Here is a 16,161-nt window from a genome sequence, read left to right as displayed (position 1 = left end):
GGACCACCCATTCTAGGCATCCGAATGGAGAAATAATTGATGTGGTTGCTCAAAGACATAATCTGATGGGCTCTTGGCAGTCCCTTGAGTTTGAGGGTATCAGGGTGGAAGGAGAGCCCAGAGGACAGTGAATTCATTCAGCAGGAGTTCCCAGTAGCCCCTTGGGGGGGCCCTGCACACTTGCATGCCTCCCCTGCTCCTGGGCTCTTCCCCCATCTCTTCTACTTCAGCCCTGAGCCCACCCACACCACGGGTGCAGTGGGAAAACATCAGATGGGAGATGCTTTGTAAGTGGAAGGCAAAGCAATGCATACGGATGCCAGAGACAGACAAAGACACACAGTGCAGATGCCTCTCTAACGAGCCTTTATGAAGTTTAGCCCATCTTTATATATATCTGAGCGTCATATTGCCTCTCAGTGATCCAGGGACTGGATAGGCAAAGGAGTAAGCCATAGGGAGTGGCATCATCCTGGGGTTGCAAACCTCTGCCGAACCCAAGTCAGGCAGATTTCTTCCGGGAGGAATAAAATCACTTAAGAACTCACTGAGGCTGCCTTATGTGCCAGACGGGTGTTCACACTGTAGGAGAAACAGAAGACATATGGTTACTATCCACGTTCCTGAGGGTGTAACTTTCTTGGATGCATTACAATTTTGTTACCATTTTAAGGCATTTCTAAGGAGAACCAGGGACTAATCCCCTCACCATTCACCCCACCCTTGATCCCTTGTTTCCTTGGAATTTTCTGGACCCTTAGGGAGCGCTCAGATCACTTTTCTGCAGAAGGGACCCTCTCTACAGACTGTTCTGAAGGCCAGTGCCATCAGCTGAGTCTTCTCTCTCCTCTCCTGAAATCTGGGTTCAATCGGATCTTCAGCTTCCTGGAGGACAGCAACTAAGGAAGCAAACTGAATCCATTTGGGCAAACTATAGCCCACATTTCATTCCAAAGTATTATTTTTAAAAGTTTTAAAAGGGAAGTGCTTATGTTTGTGGAAATGAAACATACTGGAGGGTGAAAAATACAAGACCAATATGCATATGCTTATAGTTAGGAAAACACACCAGAATTTCTTGCCAAATTCTTGAGATTTTTTACAGATCCCACTAATTTTTAAGTTCTGTCCTTCTCTGAAAATATTCAGTATTACTATTTATAAACAGGGGTAAATGTTTCTAGAACTGGATTCAAAAATACTTAAATTCTCATTAAAGTCTGGACAGTGCAGGCTTTTTTAGGGTTCATCCTCAAGGTAGTCCCTGTTTTTAGTGGTCCAAGTGGCACCATTCATGTAGAGAGATTGCCATCTGCTGGAAAATTAGGACACTGTCACCCGAAGCAAAGTACTTAGCTTCAAGTTTTTCCAACTCTCAATTAGGCACCTATCGTGTGCCCAGAAAGTGGCACAGGGCACCTAGGAAGATGTGAGTGCAATAACAGACAAGCTTGTACCCCAAAGATGTCATGATCTGGGTAGAAAACAACATATATGCACAACTTAGACCACTGAAAACAAAACCACTTAATAGAGAATCACGGAGCCCCTGAGCATTAGAGCTGGAAGTGATTTTTAGAGAAAACTGTAGTAAGTCATTTTTAATATAGATGCTGAATAATGATGGTGGAAGTGGTTGCAATTAAACAGAGATGACTTTAGAAAAAACATTATTTTATAAGACACAGAGAAGTCTGGGTAAAATCTGAAGACCCTGCATTCGTAGCCCCACATCTGCTTTTGTGTGCCTGTCTTTCCTCTTCTTTCTCTGTTTCTGAATATGCAGAAGGCTTCCTTTCTTACAATCCAGGAGTCCTGCCATGTAAGGTTCAGTGAGAAACTAAGTCATTCCTTGTTCCTTGTGGCCCAAACTAGTTCCAGGCAAAATGGTGACACAGACAAGGCAGCACAAGGTAAGTGTGGCCTTTTCTGCCGTCATCACACCCCAGATGAGTGGTGAGAATGCAGGCTATCCATCCAAGGATTCCCACAGCCCAGCCAAGGACCGTGGTCATCCTGGGTGAGACTTAATCTCTCCCAACCCCAGCTTCCTTTTCTATGAAAATGAAATGCCAGTGACTGGGGGATATCAAGAGGGCTAGAGATTTGTATGTGCAGCACCTTGCATGTGTGCTAATTGCCAACAAAATGCCAGCCAGCTGGTGAAATAAAGAAGCTCTAAGGTTGAAGATGGTGGAGTAGAAGGACGTGTGCTCACTCCCTCTTGTGAGAACACCAGAATCACAACTAACTGCTGAATAATCATTGACAGGAAGACACTGGAACGCACAAGAAAATATACCCCACATCCAAAGACAAAGGAGAAGCCACAATGAGATGGTAGGAGGAGCGCAATCACAATAAAATCAAAGCCCATAACTGCTTGGTGGGTGACCCACAAACGGGAGAAACTTATACCACACAAGTCCACTGGAGTGAAGGTTCTGGGCCCCTGGTCAGTCTTCCCAATCTGGGGGTCTGTCAACGGGAGGAGGAATTCCTAGAGAATCAGACTTTGAAAGCTAGCGGGATTTGATGGCAGGACTTGGACAGGACTGGGGGAAACAGAGACTCCACTCTTGGAGGGCACACACAAAGTAGTGTGCACATCGGGACCAAGGGGAAAGAGCAGTGACCCCATAGGAGACTGAACCAGACCTACCTGCTAGTGTTGCAGGGTCTCCTGAAGAGGTGGGGGATGGCTGTGGCTCACCGTGAGGACAAGGACACTGGCAGCAAATGTTCTGGGAAATACTCCTTGGCGTGAGCCCTCCTGGAGTCCAACATTAGCCCCACCATAGAGCCCTGGTAGGCTCCAGTGTTGGGTGGCCGCAGGCCAAACAACCAACACGAGGGAACCCAGCCCCACCCATGAGCAGTCAAGTGGACTAAAGTTTTACTGAGCTCTGCCCATCAGAGCAATGCCCAGCTCTACCCACCACCATTCCCTCCCATCAGGAAACTTGCACAAGCCTCTTAGATAACCTAATCCACCAGAGGGCAGACAGCAGAAGCAAGAAGAACTACAATCCTGCAGCCTGTGGAACAAAAACCACACTCACAGAAAGATAAACAAGATGAAAAGACAGAGGGCTATGCATCAGATCAAGGAACAAGATAAAACTCCAGAAAAGCAACTAAATGAAGTGAAGATAGGCAACCTTCCAAAAAAAAAAAATTCAGAATAATGATAGTGAAGATGATCCAGGATCTCGGAAAAAGAATGGAGGCAAAGGTTGAGAATGTGTAAGAAATGTTTAACAGAGACCTAGAAGAATTAAAGAACAAACAAACAGAGATGAACAATACAATAACTAAATGAAAACTACACTAGAAGGAATCAATAGCAGAATAACTGAGGCAGAAGAACGGATAAGTGACCTGGAAGACAGAATGGTGGAATTCACTGCTGCAGAACAGAATAAAGAAAAAAGAAACAAAAGAAATGAAGAAAGCCTAAGAGACCACTGGGAAAACATTAAATGCAACAACATTCACATTATAGGGGTCCCAGAAGGAGAAGAAAGAGAGAAAGGACCCAAGAAAATATTTGAGGAGATTATAGTCGAAAGCTTCCCTAACATGAGAAAGGAAATAGCCACCCAAGTCCAGGAAGCACAGAGAGTCCCAGGCAGGATAAACCCAAGGAGAAACATGCTGAAACACATAGTAATCAAATTGACAAAAATTAAAGACGAAGAAAACTTACTGAAAGCAACAAGGGAAAAACGACAAATAACATACAAGAGAACTCCCATAAGGTTAACTGCTGATTTCTCAGCAGAAACTCTACAAGCCAGAAGGGAGTGGCATGATATCCTTAAAGTGATGAAAGGGAAGAACGTACAACTGAGATTGCTCTACCCAGAAAGGATCTCATTGAGATTTGACAGAGAAATCAAAAGCTCTACACACAAGCAAAAGCTAAGAGAATTCAGCACCACCAAACCAGCTCTACAACAAATGCTAAAGGAATTCCTCTAAGTGGGAAACACAAGAGAAGAAAAGGACTTACAAAAACAAACCCATAGCAATTAAGAAAATGGTAATAGGAACATACATTTCGATATTACCTTAAATATGAATGGATTAAATGCTCCAATCAAAAGACACAGGCTCGCTGAATGGATACAAAAGCAAGACCCATATATATGCTGTCTACAAGAGACCCACTTCAGACCTAGGGACACATGCAGAATGAAAGTGAGGGGATGGAAAACGATATTCCATGCAAACGGAAATCAAAAGAAAGCTAAGGTAGCAATACTCATAGCAGATAAAATAGACTTTAAAATAAAGAATGTTACCAGAGACAAGGACACTACATAATGATCAAGGGATCAATCCAAGAAGGAGATATAACAGTTATAAATATATATGCACCCAACATAGGAGCACCTCGATACATAAGGCAACTGCTAACAGCTAGAAAAGAGGAAATTGACAGTAACACAATAATAGTGGGGGACTTTAAGACCTCACTTACAGCAATGGACATAGCATCCAAACAGAAAATTCATAAGTAAACACAAGCTTTAAATGACACAATAGACCAGATAGATTTAATTGATATTTATAGGATATTCCATCCAAAAACAGCAGATTACACTTTCTTTTCAAGTGCACATGGAACATTCTCCAGGATAGATAACATCTTGGGTCACAGATCAAGCCTTGGTAAATTTAAGAAAATTGAAATCATATCAAGCATCTTTTCTGACCACAACGCTATGAGATCAGAAATCAACTACCGGGAAAAAGACGTAAAAACACAAACACATGGAGGCTAAACAATACGTTACTAAATAACCAAGAGATCACTGAAGAAATCAAAGAGGAAATCAAAAAATACCTAGAGACAAATGACAATGAAAACACGGTGATCCAAAACCTATGGGATGCAGCAAAAACAGTTCTAAGAGGGAAGTTTACAGCAATATAAGCCTACCTCAAGAAAAAAGAAAAATCTCAAATAAACAATCTAACCTTACGCCTAATGGAACTAGAGAAAGAAGAAAAAACAACACCCAAAGTTAGTAGAAGGAAAGAAATAATAAAGATCAGAGTGGAAATAAATGAAATAGAAAGAAAGAAAACAGTAACAAAGATCAATAAAACTAAAAGCTGGTGCTTTGAGAAGATTAACAAAATTGATAAACCGTTAGCCAGACTCATCAAGAAAAGAGGTAGAGGACTCAAATCAATTAAATTAGAAATGCAAAAGGAGAAGTTACAAGAGACACCATAGATATACAAAGCATCCTAAGAGACTACTACAGCAACTCTATGCCAATAAAATGGACAACCTGGAAGAAATGGACAAATTCTTAGAAAGGTATAACCTTCCAAGACTGAACAAGGAAGAAATAGAATATATGAACAGACCAATCACAAGTAATGAAATTGAAACTGTGATTAAAAATCTTCCAACAAACAAACATCCAGAACAAGATGGCTTCACAGGTGAATTCTATCAAACATTTAGAGAAGAGCTAACACCCATCCTTCTCAAACTCTTCCAAAATATTGCAGACGAAGGAACACTCCAAAATTCATTCTGTGAGGCCACCATCACCCTGATACCAAAACCAGACAAAGGTACTACAAAAATCCAAAATTATAGACCAATATCACTGATGAATATAGGTGCAGATATCCTCAACAAAATACTAGCAAACAGAATCCAACAACACATTAAAAGGCTCATACACCATGATCAAGTAGGATTTATCCCAGGGATGCAAGAATTCTTCAATATACGCAAATCAATCAATGTGATGCACCATATTAACAAATTGAAGAATAAAAACCATATGCTCATCTCAACAGATGCAGAAAAAGCTTTTGACAAATATCAACACCCATTTATCATAAAAACTCTCCAGAAAGTAGGCATAGAGGGAACCTACTTCAACATAATAAAGGCCATACATGACAAACCCGCAGCAAAGATCATTCTCAATGCTGAAAAACTGAAAGCATTTCCTCTAAGATCAGGAATAAGACAAGGGTGTCCACTCTCAGCACTATTATTTAACATAGTTTTGGAAGTCCTAGCCACAGCAATCAGAGAAGAAAAATAAATAAAAGGAATACAAATTGGAAAAGAAGTAGAACTGTCACTGTTTGCAGATGACATGATACTACACATAGAGAATCCTAAAGATGCCACCAGAAAGCTACTAGAGCTAATCAATGAATTTGGTAGCGTTGCAGGATACAAAATTAATGCACAGAAATCTCTTGCATTCCTATACACTAATGATGAAAAATCTGAAAGAGAAATTAAGGAAACAGTCCTATTTACCACTGCAACAAAGAGAATAAAATACCTTGGAATAAACCTACCTAGGGAGACAAAAGACCTGTATGCAGAAAACTATAAGACACTGATGAAAGAAATTAAAGATGATACCAACAGATGGAGAGATATACCATGTTCTTGGATTGGAAGAATCAATATTGTGAAAATGACTATATTACCCAAAGCAATCTAGATATTCAATGCGTTCCCTATCAAATTACCAATGGCATTTTTTACAGAACTAGAACAAAAAATCTTAAAATTTGTATGGAGACACAAAAGACCCTGAAGATCCAAAGCAGTCTTGAGGGAAAAAATGGAGCTGGAGGAATCAGACTCCCTGACTTCAGACTATACTACAAAGCTACAGTAATAAAGACAATATGGTACTGGCACAAAGACAGAAATATAGCTCAATGGAACAGGATAGAAAGCCCAGAGATAAACCCACCCACCTATGCTCAACTAATCTATGACAAAGAAGGCAGGGATATACAATGGAGAAAAGACAGTCTCTTCAACAAGGGGTGCTGGGAAAACTGGACAGCTACATGTAAAAGAATGAAATTAGAACACTCCCTAACACCATACACAAAAATAAACTCAAAATGGATTAGAGACCTAAATGTAAGACTGGACACTATAAAACTCTTAGAGGAAAACATAGGCAGAACACTCTTTGACATAAATCACAGCAAGATCTTTTTTGATCCACCTCCTAGAGTAATGGAAATAAAAACAAAAATAAACAAATGGGACCTAATGAAACGTAAAAGCTTTTGTAAAGCAAAGGAAAGTACAAACAAGACAAAAGGGCTTCCCTGGTGGTGCAGTGGTTGAGAGTCCGCCTGCCAATGCAGGGGACACAGGTTCGTGCCCCGGTCCGGGAAGATCCCACATGCTGTGGAGCAGCTGGGCCCATGAGCCATGGCCACTGAGCCCGTGTGTCCGGAGCCTGTGCTCCGCAACAGGAGAGGCCAAACAGGGAGAGGCCCGTGTACCGCAAAAAAATAAATAAATAAAGACAAAAAGAAAACTCTCAGAATGGGAGAAAATATTTGCAAACATATCAACGGACAAAGAATTTATCTCCAAAATATATAAAGAGCTCATGCAGCTCAATATTAAAAAACCAACCCAATCATAAAGTGGGCAGAAGACCTAAATAGACATTTCTCCAAAGAAGAGATACAGATGGCCAAGAAGCACCTGAAAACCTGCTCAACATCACTATTAGAGAAATGCAAATGAAAACTACAATGAGGTATCACCTCACACGAGTTAGAATGGGCATCTCAGAAAATGTACAAACAACAAATGCTGTAGAGGGTGTGGAGAAGTGGGAACCCTCTTGCCCTGTTGGTGGGAATGTAAATTGATACAACCACTATGGAGAACAGTATGGAGGTTCCTTAAAAAACTAAAAATAGAACTACCATATGACCCACCAATCCTACTACTGGGCAGGTACCCTGAGAAAACCATAATTCAAGAAGAGTCATGTACCACAATGTTCATGCAGCTCTATTTACAATAGCTAGGGCATGGAAGCAACCTAAGTGTCCATCGACAGATGAATGAATAAAGAAGATGTGGCACATATATACAATGGAATATTACTCAGCTATAAAAAGAAATGATATTGAGGAGTTTGTAGTGAGCTGGATGGACCTAGAGTCTGTCATACAGTGTGAAGTAAGTCAGAAAGAGAAAAACAAACACCGTATGCTAACACATATATACAGAATCTAAAAAAAAAAAAAAGAAAAGGTCATGAGGAACCTAGAGGCAGGATGGGAATCAAGATGCAGACCTACTAGAGAATGGACTTGAGGATATGGGGAGGGGAAAGGGTAAGCTGGGACAAAGTGAGAGAGTGGCATGGACATGTATACACTACCAAATATAAAACCGATAGCTAGTGGGTAGCAGCCACGTAGCACAGGGAGATCAGCTCGGTGCTTTGTGACCACCTAGAGGGGTGGGATAGCGAGGATGGAGGGAGGGAGATGCAGGAGGGAAGAGATATGGGGATATATGTATATGTATAGCTGATTCATTTTGTTATAAAGCAGAAACTAACACACCATTGTAAAGCAATTATACTCCATTAAAGAAAAATAATATAAAAAATAAGAAAAAAAAAGATGTGGTACATATACACAATGGAATATTACTCAGCCATAAAAAGGAACAAAATTGGGTCATTTGTAGAGACGTGGATGGATCTAGAGACTGTCAAACAGAGTGAAGTAAGTTAGAAAGAGAAAAACAAATATCGTATATTAATGCATATATATGGAACCTAGAAAAATGGTACAGATGAACTGGTTTGAGGGGCAGAAATAGAGACACAGATGTAGAGAATAAACGTATGGACACCAAAGGGGGAAAGTGGCGGGGGTGGTGGTGGTGGTGGGATGAATTGGGAGATTGGGATTGATATGTATACACTAAGATGTATAAAACGGATAACTAATATGAACCTTCTGTATAAAAAAATAAATAAAATTCAAAAATTCAAAAAAAAAAAAGCTCTAAGGTTAAAAAAAAAAGTCATCTCTTGTCACAAGGCCATTTGCCTAGAGGCAGTGCAGAACTGGAAGCATTTTGTCATTTCAGCTCCCAAAAGTTTAGTCAGTTCTCAAAAGCCTGTGCCTGATTTGCTGGCCTGGCTTGTAACCTCAGTGGAAGCACAAGTTCAATTGAGGGTGTGTTTGATTTAAAATTAAGAAACTGACATGACTTTCACCCTCAATTTATTTTTGGAAAAGGGATATTGTATTTAGTTACGTAAAGCAGTTTTGTCTGGTGATAATTAAAAGAATGGCGTGTCAGTTCAGACAGCCTCCATGAAGGACAGGTAAGATTTTAAAAAGAACTGAATTTCATGTTTCTGTGGAAAGTGTAATAGGACCTGTTCTGCCCGGCAGTTGTCCCACTTGTCCTGTCTGGCCTGTCTGTAGAAGGATTCACGGGGACCCAGACCCAGCAGCCTGGGAAGGGAGAGGTCCAGCACTTGGGATGAGAGGTGGGGGCGACAGCTGATGGATGGAAACAGGCAGAGGGAAGCTGGTAAACAAACTGAGGTCCTGATTGCTGGCAGGTGGTGGTTTCACGGAGCATGGCCAGCCGAGCGGCAGGGCACAGAGTGAGGTCTGTAATGGTCAGGGGACCAGGTAAGCCGGTTATCATCCTCCTAGGCAGCCTCAGGAGACGGGCCTGGAGCTCCAAGTCCCTCCTGACTTTGGTCAGGACCGGTCTTGGGGCTCTCGGAGAGAATGTCCAGACAGGAGGGCTTCGCAGGCAGGGCTCAGCAGCTCCCAAATCAACAGGGTGCACCCTGGTTGTGGTGGCTGAATTCTTTATTTGGAATTTGATGTGACAGTCAGATGATCTCATCTTTGCTGACTTCTATGCCTTCTAAGAATCCCCTCTGTCTTTCCCATCCTGTCCTGTCCTGTCCTTTCCTCTCGAGTAGACTGATGAAGAGGATGAAGTTGAGGTAGGATGTTTATAAACACAAAGAATGCCACGTGTGACCTTCTCAAGCGTGCCGTATAATCTAACCTGACATAAGCAGCATGAAGTGTCAGCCCCGTTCAGTGCTTTAAACCTTGCATGACTGTTTTCTGCTGGGTTTCCATGTGATCACTAACCCCCTTACACGGGTTCTTATCATGATGTGTGTGCCAGGGACTGACTGAAGGGTAACTGCATTTTCCAAGCTGTCCCTGAGTTCCAGGCCCTGTCAAAAGTGGCAGGGTCAGCAGATCTCTTCCTACTGATGGACAAATGGACAGAGGGGTGGGATGGGCAGCAGCTCCTCCCCCTGACCCTGGTGCAGATGCCAGAACCAGAGACCAAGGCAGGGCTGCTCAGCCCTGAAGGATGAGGAAGGAGCTGTGCAGATGGTACAAGTCACGGATGTGTCCCAGGCTCTAGCACCAGGGCTCATACACTGGATACAAAGAGGGAGCCAGAAGTCTATGGAGCTGCTCTTTGCAAACGTTATTCTAACCGACTTTTTATTTTTCATCCAGATGTTTGGCATTGTGTGCATATGGCCTGATATTCTAGCATACCTCTTGTAAAACATATATGCTGTCTTTGTTCAGCTAGAATTAGAGAATATCATCATGTGAGTGTAATGCTTGTGAAAACAACTAAATTTTTGACACAAGGAGAAGTAGTGAGTGTTGCCAAACTCAGTTTCAGCATGAATTTCTGTGCCATGTTCTGATCTGGGCCCTGAATCAAAGCCTTTTGGGGCCTTTGGCAAGTCATTTAATCTTGGATGGCCTCAGTTTCCTTCTCTGTAAAGTGAGGTGGGACTAGTTCTGGAAAAATCCTTCCCAACTCCTAACACTGTATGATTCTGTAACTGAATCCCACTTTTCAACTTGTACCATCTTAAGCGATATATGAGAAACTCCTAACTGCTTTCTGGCACTACGTTTTAAAAAATAAACCTCACTATATTTGATAAACAAGCATATTTCAATGCTCCTATCAAGGCTGTGGTGTTAGAAACAGATTTGGTTTCTGAATTTTTCCCAGAGTTGAAGTCTTTTGCCCCTTGCTGGCTCCCGCTGAGGGGATCTGCAGTGAGCTGGGAGACCCACTACCTGGAGGGATGGGTGTGGTCCTTCTGGGGCCAAGCTTCTCTTTCTGATAAGAGAACTTCCTGGCTATGCAGATGCTTTGTCATTAGTTCATTGACCCCTCATTGACTGCCCATCACTAACTTGTTTGCAGAATGCACGTAAACAAAAGACAGAGAAGAGAAGGCTTTCCTCAACTAAAGGTTTTCTAAGCTCGAGTTGGCTTTTAGTCACCTCACGCCCTAACCCCCCTTGCTCTTGCAGTCTGGCAAGTTCTCCAGCGGTTCCCCGGCGCCCCCGAGCCAGCCCCAAGGCCTGAGCTATGCTGAGGATGCTGCCGAGCATGAGAACATGAAGGCTGTGCTGAAAACCTCGTCCCCTGCCTTGGAGGATGTCACCCCCGTGCTGGGCGTCCGCACACGCAGCCGAGCAAGCCGAGGTAATGCCCTCTCCCAGGGTGGCCACCCCATGGTGTCTGTCCCCGCCACAGGGTACAGATCACTGTGCCCAGGAAGTGGCTGCTCAGGGCCATCCACTCCCCAGGGTTCTCCGTGCTGACGTCATCATACTTTCCTTCACTCACACCTTTGTGACCCACCTTCAGTAGCTTCATCTCAAAAACAAGCAGCCCTTCCCAAAAGCACAACTTAATTCGAACAAGAGGAATTAGCATTGTGAACGAATCCTCATGGGTTAAAGCCCCCAGGCCAAACTGAGCCAGCCATTTATTCTTGTAAATAAGGTCTTCTTGGAACGCAGCCACCCTTCCTTGTGTGTGTGTTGTCTAGGTGCTTTTGCACTGCGGTGGCAGAGTTGAGGGGTTGCAATGGAGACTACAGGGACCATAGAGACTAATGTTTTTACTCTCAGGCGGGGTACAGAAAAAGTTTGATGACCCTTGGATTAAAACGCTATCCCTTTTTGCTTCTGAAATCCTTGGAGGCAGAGAGGAAACTAAAACTTCAAGATGGTAAAGACAGATAAGAGTTTCCAGGTTTGTTTCATAACCTGGAAGGGACTTCTTGTTTTAATTAAGAATTGAGATGCACTTTGCATCTGAGAATGTTTACCCGTATTTCCCTGGTCTAGTCTGATGCCACATGAACCTTGCTAAGTTTCCTCGCTGCCTGCAGGATCCAGCCCACTCGATTCATGCTGTTGTTTGAGGTTCCCTGGGGTCTGGTCTCCTCCTGGCTCCCACACTTGGCTTTCACTCAGCCCCACATTGTGGGCAGTGCCCTACTCTGCACACCCTGTGTCTGCCTGAGCCCCTGCCGTTGCTCATCCCGTCCCCTCTCCTCTGCCTGTCCCCTCTTCACCTCCAGAATCCACCTCCTCCGTGTTCTCTGCCTTGCCACGTACTCCTGAGACCCCAGTTTAGGTCTCAGGAACTTAAAAACTTTATAACTAAAGAGGATGAACTCCTGGAGGACCAGCTTTGTCCTCTTGGTGTTTGCTTAGCACACAAGCTAGAAGAAACCATGTATTTATTGCCCACATTGGAATGTTTTAGTGTGTAAAAGGGGTTCAAGTAGTAATTACAGTGGGAAAATAAATAAAACTGTGCAGTCCGGGTGAACTGGATCATGGGTTACCTTACACGTCACAGAACCTCAGTAACGAATGAGTGTGTGCAGTGCCCATCAGGCCCTTGCTAGGCTCCAGCGAACATCCAGGCTCACGAGATGTTAGAAAGGCAGCCAAGATCTAGAGGGCTGTGATCTGGAGAAACTCCTGAGAAGACCCAACAGTGACTTCTATCTAGCTTTGCTGACTGCCCTTTTTTTTTTTTTTAATTTTAATTTTGCTGTTGTCAACTATGTTAAGTATTAAAAAATGATGATAAGAATAACAACTTTAACATAAAAGAAAAAACAAAGGCAGTTCCAGGTGTTCTTTGGCAGGAAGGGAGTCACGTGGTGCATATGGTTTCTTGTAGCTTCTTGTGAACCAAGGGCCACAAGCTGCTCTAGAGGAGGAGAGTTGAAGGGGCTTCCAGGCTGAGTTCTAGATCCGTAAGGTTTACACGGGATTCCCAATTGGAGCTGCACTTCAGGCTATTTTATAAATGACCAAATGTTTTTCTTATTTCACATGAGTGCAGTGTCACTGAATCTAGTTCCTTCTCCTCTTCTCAACGTTGGACCTTTATCAGGGCTTTTACTCTGTGATATACAGCTTAGACTATGCCGGAAAAAGGGCCGCCTCCACCCACCCTTCCCCAGTGTTATCCTGCCTGAGACACAGATGATACGTAGAAAAGTCATCCCTCCTACTACAGTCTTGATTCCCAGACTATACCCCAAATACATGCAGGTATTATTATTACATCAAAGAATCACAGGTTAGGTTCTCTGGGATTTGGTCTTTCCAAACCCTCTGACTTGTAGGTAGTTTTGGATGTGGAATTAGGGAAAGAAAATAAATTACGATTTGGCAACACAAAGGCAGACTTTTGGTGACCAACATCAGACAGACACAGCTGTGACAAGCCACAGTCCTGAGCACTTCGTGTGGGACATTCTCATCGTCTGGTTTTCTATGTGGAAAGAAAGGTGCCCTCTTCTTGGCCAGTGCTGTCTATAAAACGCCTCCATTTCTCAGAAAAACCAAGAAGGGACAGGAAAGAAAGAGTGTGTAAATAAGGCAGAATATAAGAGGAGAGAAGAAAGTGGGGAAGGTCAGAAGTTGAAGAAAATTATAGCATTAAATGCTGAGCAGTAGTGACTGTCAGTCTAGACAAAGTGTAAAACAAGGATAAAAATAAAATAAAGCAGCTTTGCAGTGTTGGGGGGTATGGGGATGGGAATCACTGGTCTCCCAAAAGGCCTAGGACATCCCATGCATGAGTCTGTCTGTGCCTCAGCAGCTCTTGCAGGCTTTGTCTGCTAGGCTAACCGTGGACACCAGGAGATCAAGGGCAGCATTAGTACCTGCGCCACAGTGACCCCAGCCATCAGGAGTCTTGAGCCACTGTACCTTCGTGGATGCAAGGGTAGTACAGTGAAAGCCACCTTGGGAGATGGAGTCCAGTATCTGTAATGGAACGTAACATGCTCTGCTAATTTTAAAAGAGAAAATAGAAAATCCTTCCTGACTGGAAAGGACAAAGAGAAAAAGATATTGCTAGGTTTGTACAATATGGGTTCCTTTTCACTAATTGATGAAAGGGATTAGAAAGGAAAGCTATTCAGTTTCTCTGCACATGCAGAGACTTCTGCTTCCAGGTGGCATGTCGTAGGGAGGAACAAGCCACCACTCCTGCTGCCATAACCAGAAACTTTAATAAAATAACAAAAGCTTTCTCTCAAAATCCATCAGGGAACTGTGAAAGGGAAGAGGACTAGACAAACTAGAATTCCAGGTGAGCTGAGAGCACCTCTCTAAGAGCATTTGCCAAGTCTGGGCACAGGCTGAGAATTGGACTTGCCATGCGCAGAGTGACTTTAACAGTAAAGAGAAGCCAGCAGGACTTCTAGTGGTCATGTGAGCTGGCGTGAGAGGTTGGAGCTAGAGGAGCTTCAAATGCAGACATTTTTCTCCATGAGACATTTGCTAAGTGCTGGGGCAGCATGGGGAGGGGGAGGCTGGGCCAGAAAGGCTGCAGGAAATCTCCTACAGTCTTGAAGTTCTGAGGAAACAAAGACAAGCTAGAGTAAGCGCCTTCAACAAATGCATACAGATAGTTAAAGACAGAATATTTAAAGACAGGGGTGGACTGATACTCAATGAAAACTGCTGTCTGGCCCCAACCCTGCTCAGTCCTTCACTGTGTCTGCTTAACAGGAAAGGGTAAAGACTGGAGAAAAATGACACCGACTTCAGTCTCTGCATTCTTTTCTACACAAAGTCCAGTGCGTAGTCAAAATTATGAGCCAAGAGAACATGAAAACATGGCTGACAAGAAGAAAAGTAGAGCAGCAGATCCACAGGTGATCCAGATGTTGAAATTTGCAGTCAAATTTAACCATTTATAAGTGTTAACAAAAATAAAGGAAAATAGAGACAAATTGATAAAAAGGTTGAAATTTATAAAAAAGAATCAAATGGAAATTCTAGAACTGAAAAAAAGAAAGATCTGACATGATTAACTGATATCATGGGTTTAACAGCAGACTGGTCCCAGCAAAAGAGATCAGTGAATTCAAACAACACGGGTTAATAGAAAATGTACAAACTGAAGCATGGTGAGAAAAAATAGAAAAAATGGAACAAAATGTAAGAGATATGTGGGACACAGTCAAATGGTCTAATGTGTCTGTAACTGGAGTACCAGAAAGAAAAGATGGGTAAGAAGAAAAATTAAAGAAAAATTAAAGAAATTTATTAATTTCTAATTAATTAAAGAAAATTAAAGAAAATGGCTGAGAATTTCCCAAAGGCTCATGATAGATATCAACCCACATATTTAAAACACGTAACAAATCCAAGGAGAGTAAACGCAAAGAAAACCACATCTAGGCATACCATGGGCAAACTGCCAAAAACCAAAGATATAAATAAAATCTTTAAAACAGCCAGAGAGAAAAGAATGTACTTTCTAAGGAGCAACAGTAAGAATGATGACTCACTGTTGACAGAAGCTATGGAAGTCAGAAGAAAGTGGAATGGCATCTTTAAATTGCCAAAAAGAGAACTTTCTAAACTAGAAGTCTATACCCAGGGAAATTCTTTCAAAAACAAAGGTAAGAGTTTATTACATTAATATAATATCTATTTGGATATAATTATTTTCCTTTTAGACTATTTCTTTAAGTTAGATTTTTAAGGGAAAAATTAGTTACAGTGTTTTCTTTCAAACTACAGTTTACATATTTTCAAAAGTAAAATTCAAATAAAGTGATATAGTCCTATCATGGTCTATAGTGCTTTATCCCCTCCACCATATCTCTATCTATATATATTATATATAATAATTTTATAGACATCTCAGTATATATAAATGCCTGGCTAACACTTGGGAGACCATGGGGAGCCAAATGGCCCCTTGGAGTCTGTAAGTTATGGGCAGTGTTCTCCTGTGGCTGTATGTGAGTGCAGAGGTTCCAGAAAGAGAAGCATATACACGACCAAGAAGAATGGGCATAAATGGTAATCGGGTAGTGACAACAGTAACCAAGGGGAGAGGGGATAAGAAAGCAGAACCAAGAATGAGGTCATGAGAAAATGATGGCATCACAAAACTGAGTCTGACAGTCCTGGACAAATGGCAAGATGTTCCTTGTAAGCATCTCCTGACCCATCACAGTGAAA

The 16,161-nt window shown here is 42.3% G+C and overlaps 1 protein-coding gene across 1 annotated transcript in view; it reads left to right on the top strand.

The window, feature by feature from the left end:
• FHOD3 (formin homology 2 domain containing 3) overlaps positions 1 to 16,161 on the top strand; it is a gene marked incomplete at its 5' end in the record, with an annotated part of 177,867 nt that overhangs the window by 147,181 nt on the left and 14,525 nt on the right. Inside the window, one exon of the mRNA XM_079943029.1 lies at positions 11,173 to 11,347. Coding sequence (XP_079799155.1) covers positions 11,173 to 11,347 — 175 coding nt within the window. The remainder of the gene's footprint in view (positions 1 to 11,172; positions 11,348 to 16,161) is intronic.

The sequence above is a fragment of the Stenella coeruleoalba genome (genome assembly GCF_951394435.1).
Source record: "Stenella coeruleoalba genome assembly, chromosome: 14".
Lineage (NCBI taxonomy): Eukaryota > Metazoa > Chordata > Mammalia > Artiodactyla > Delphinidae > Stenella > Stenella coeruleoalba.
This window is presented reverse-complemented; position numbering and strand designations above follow the sequence as displayed.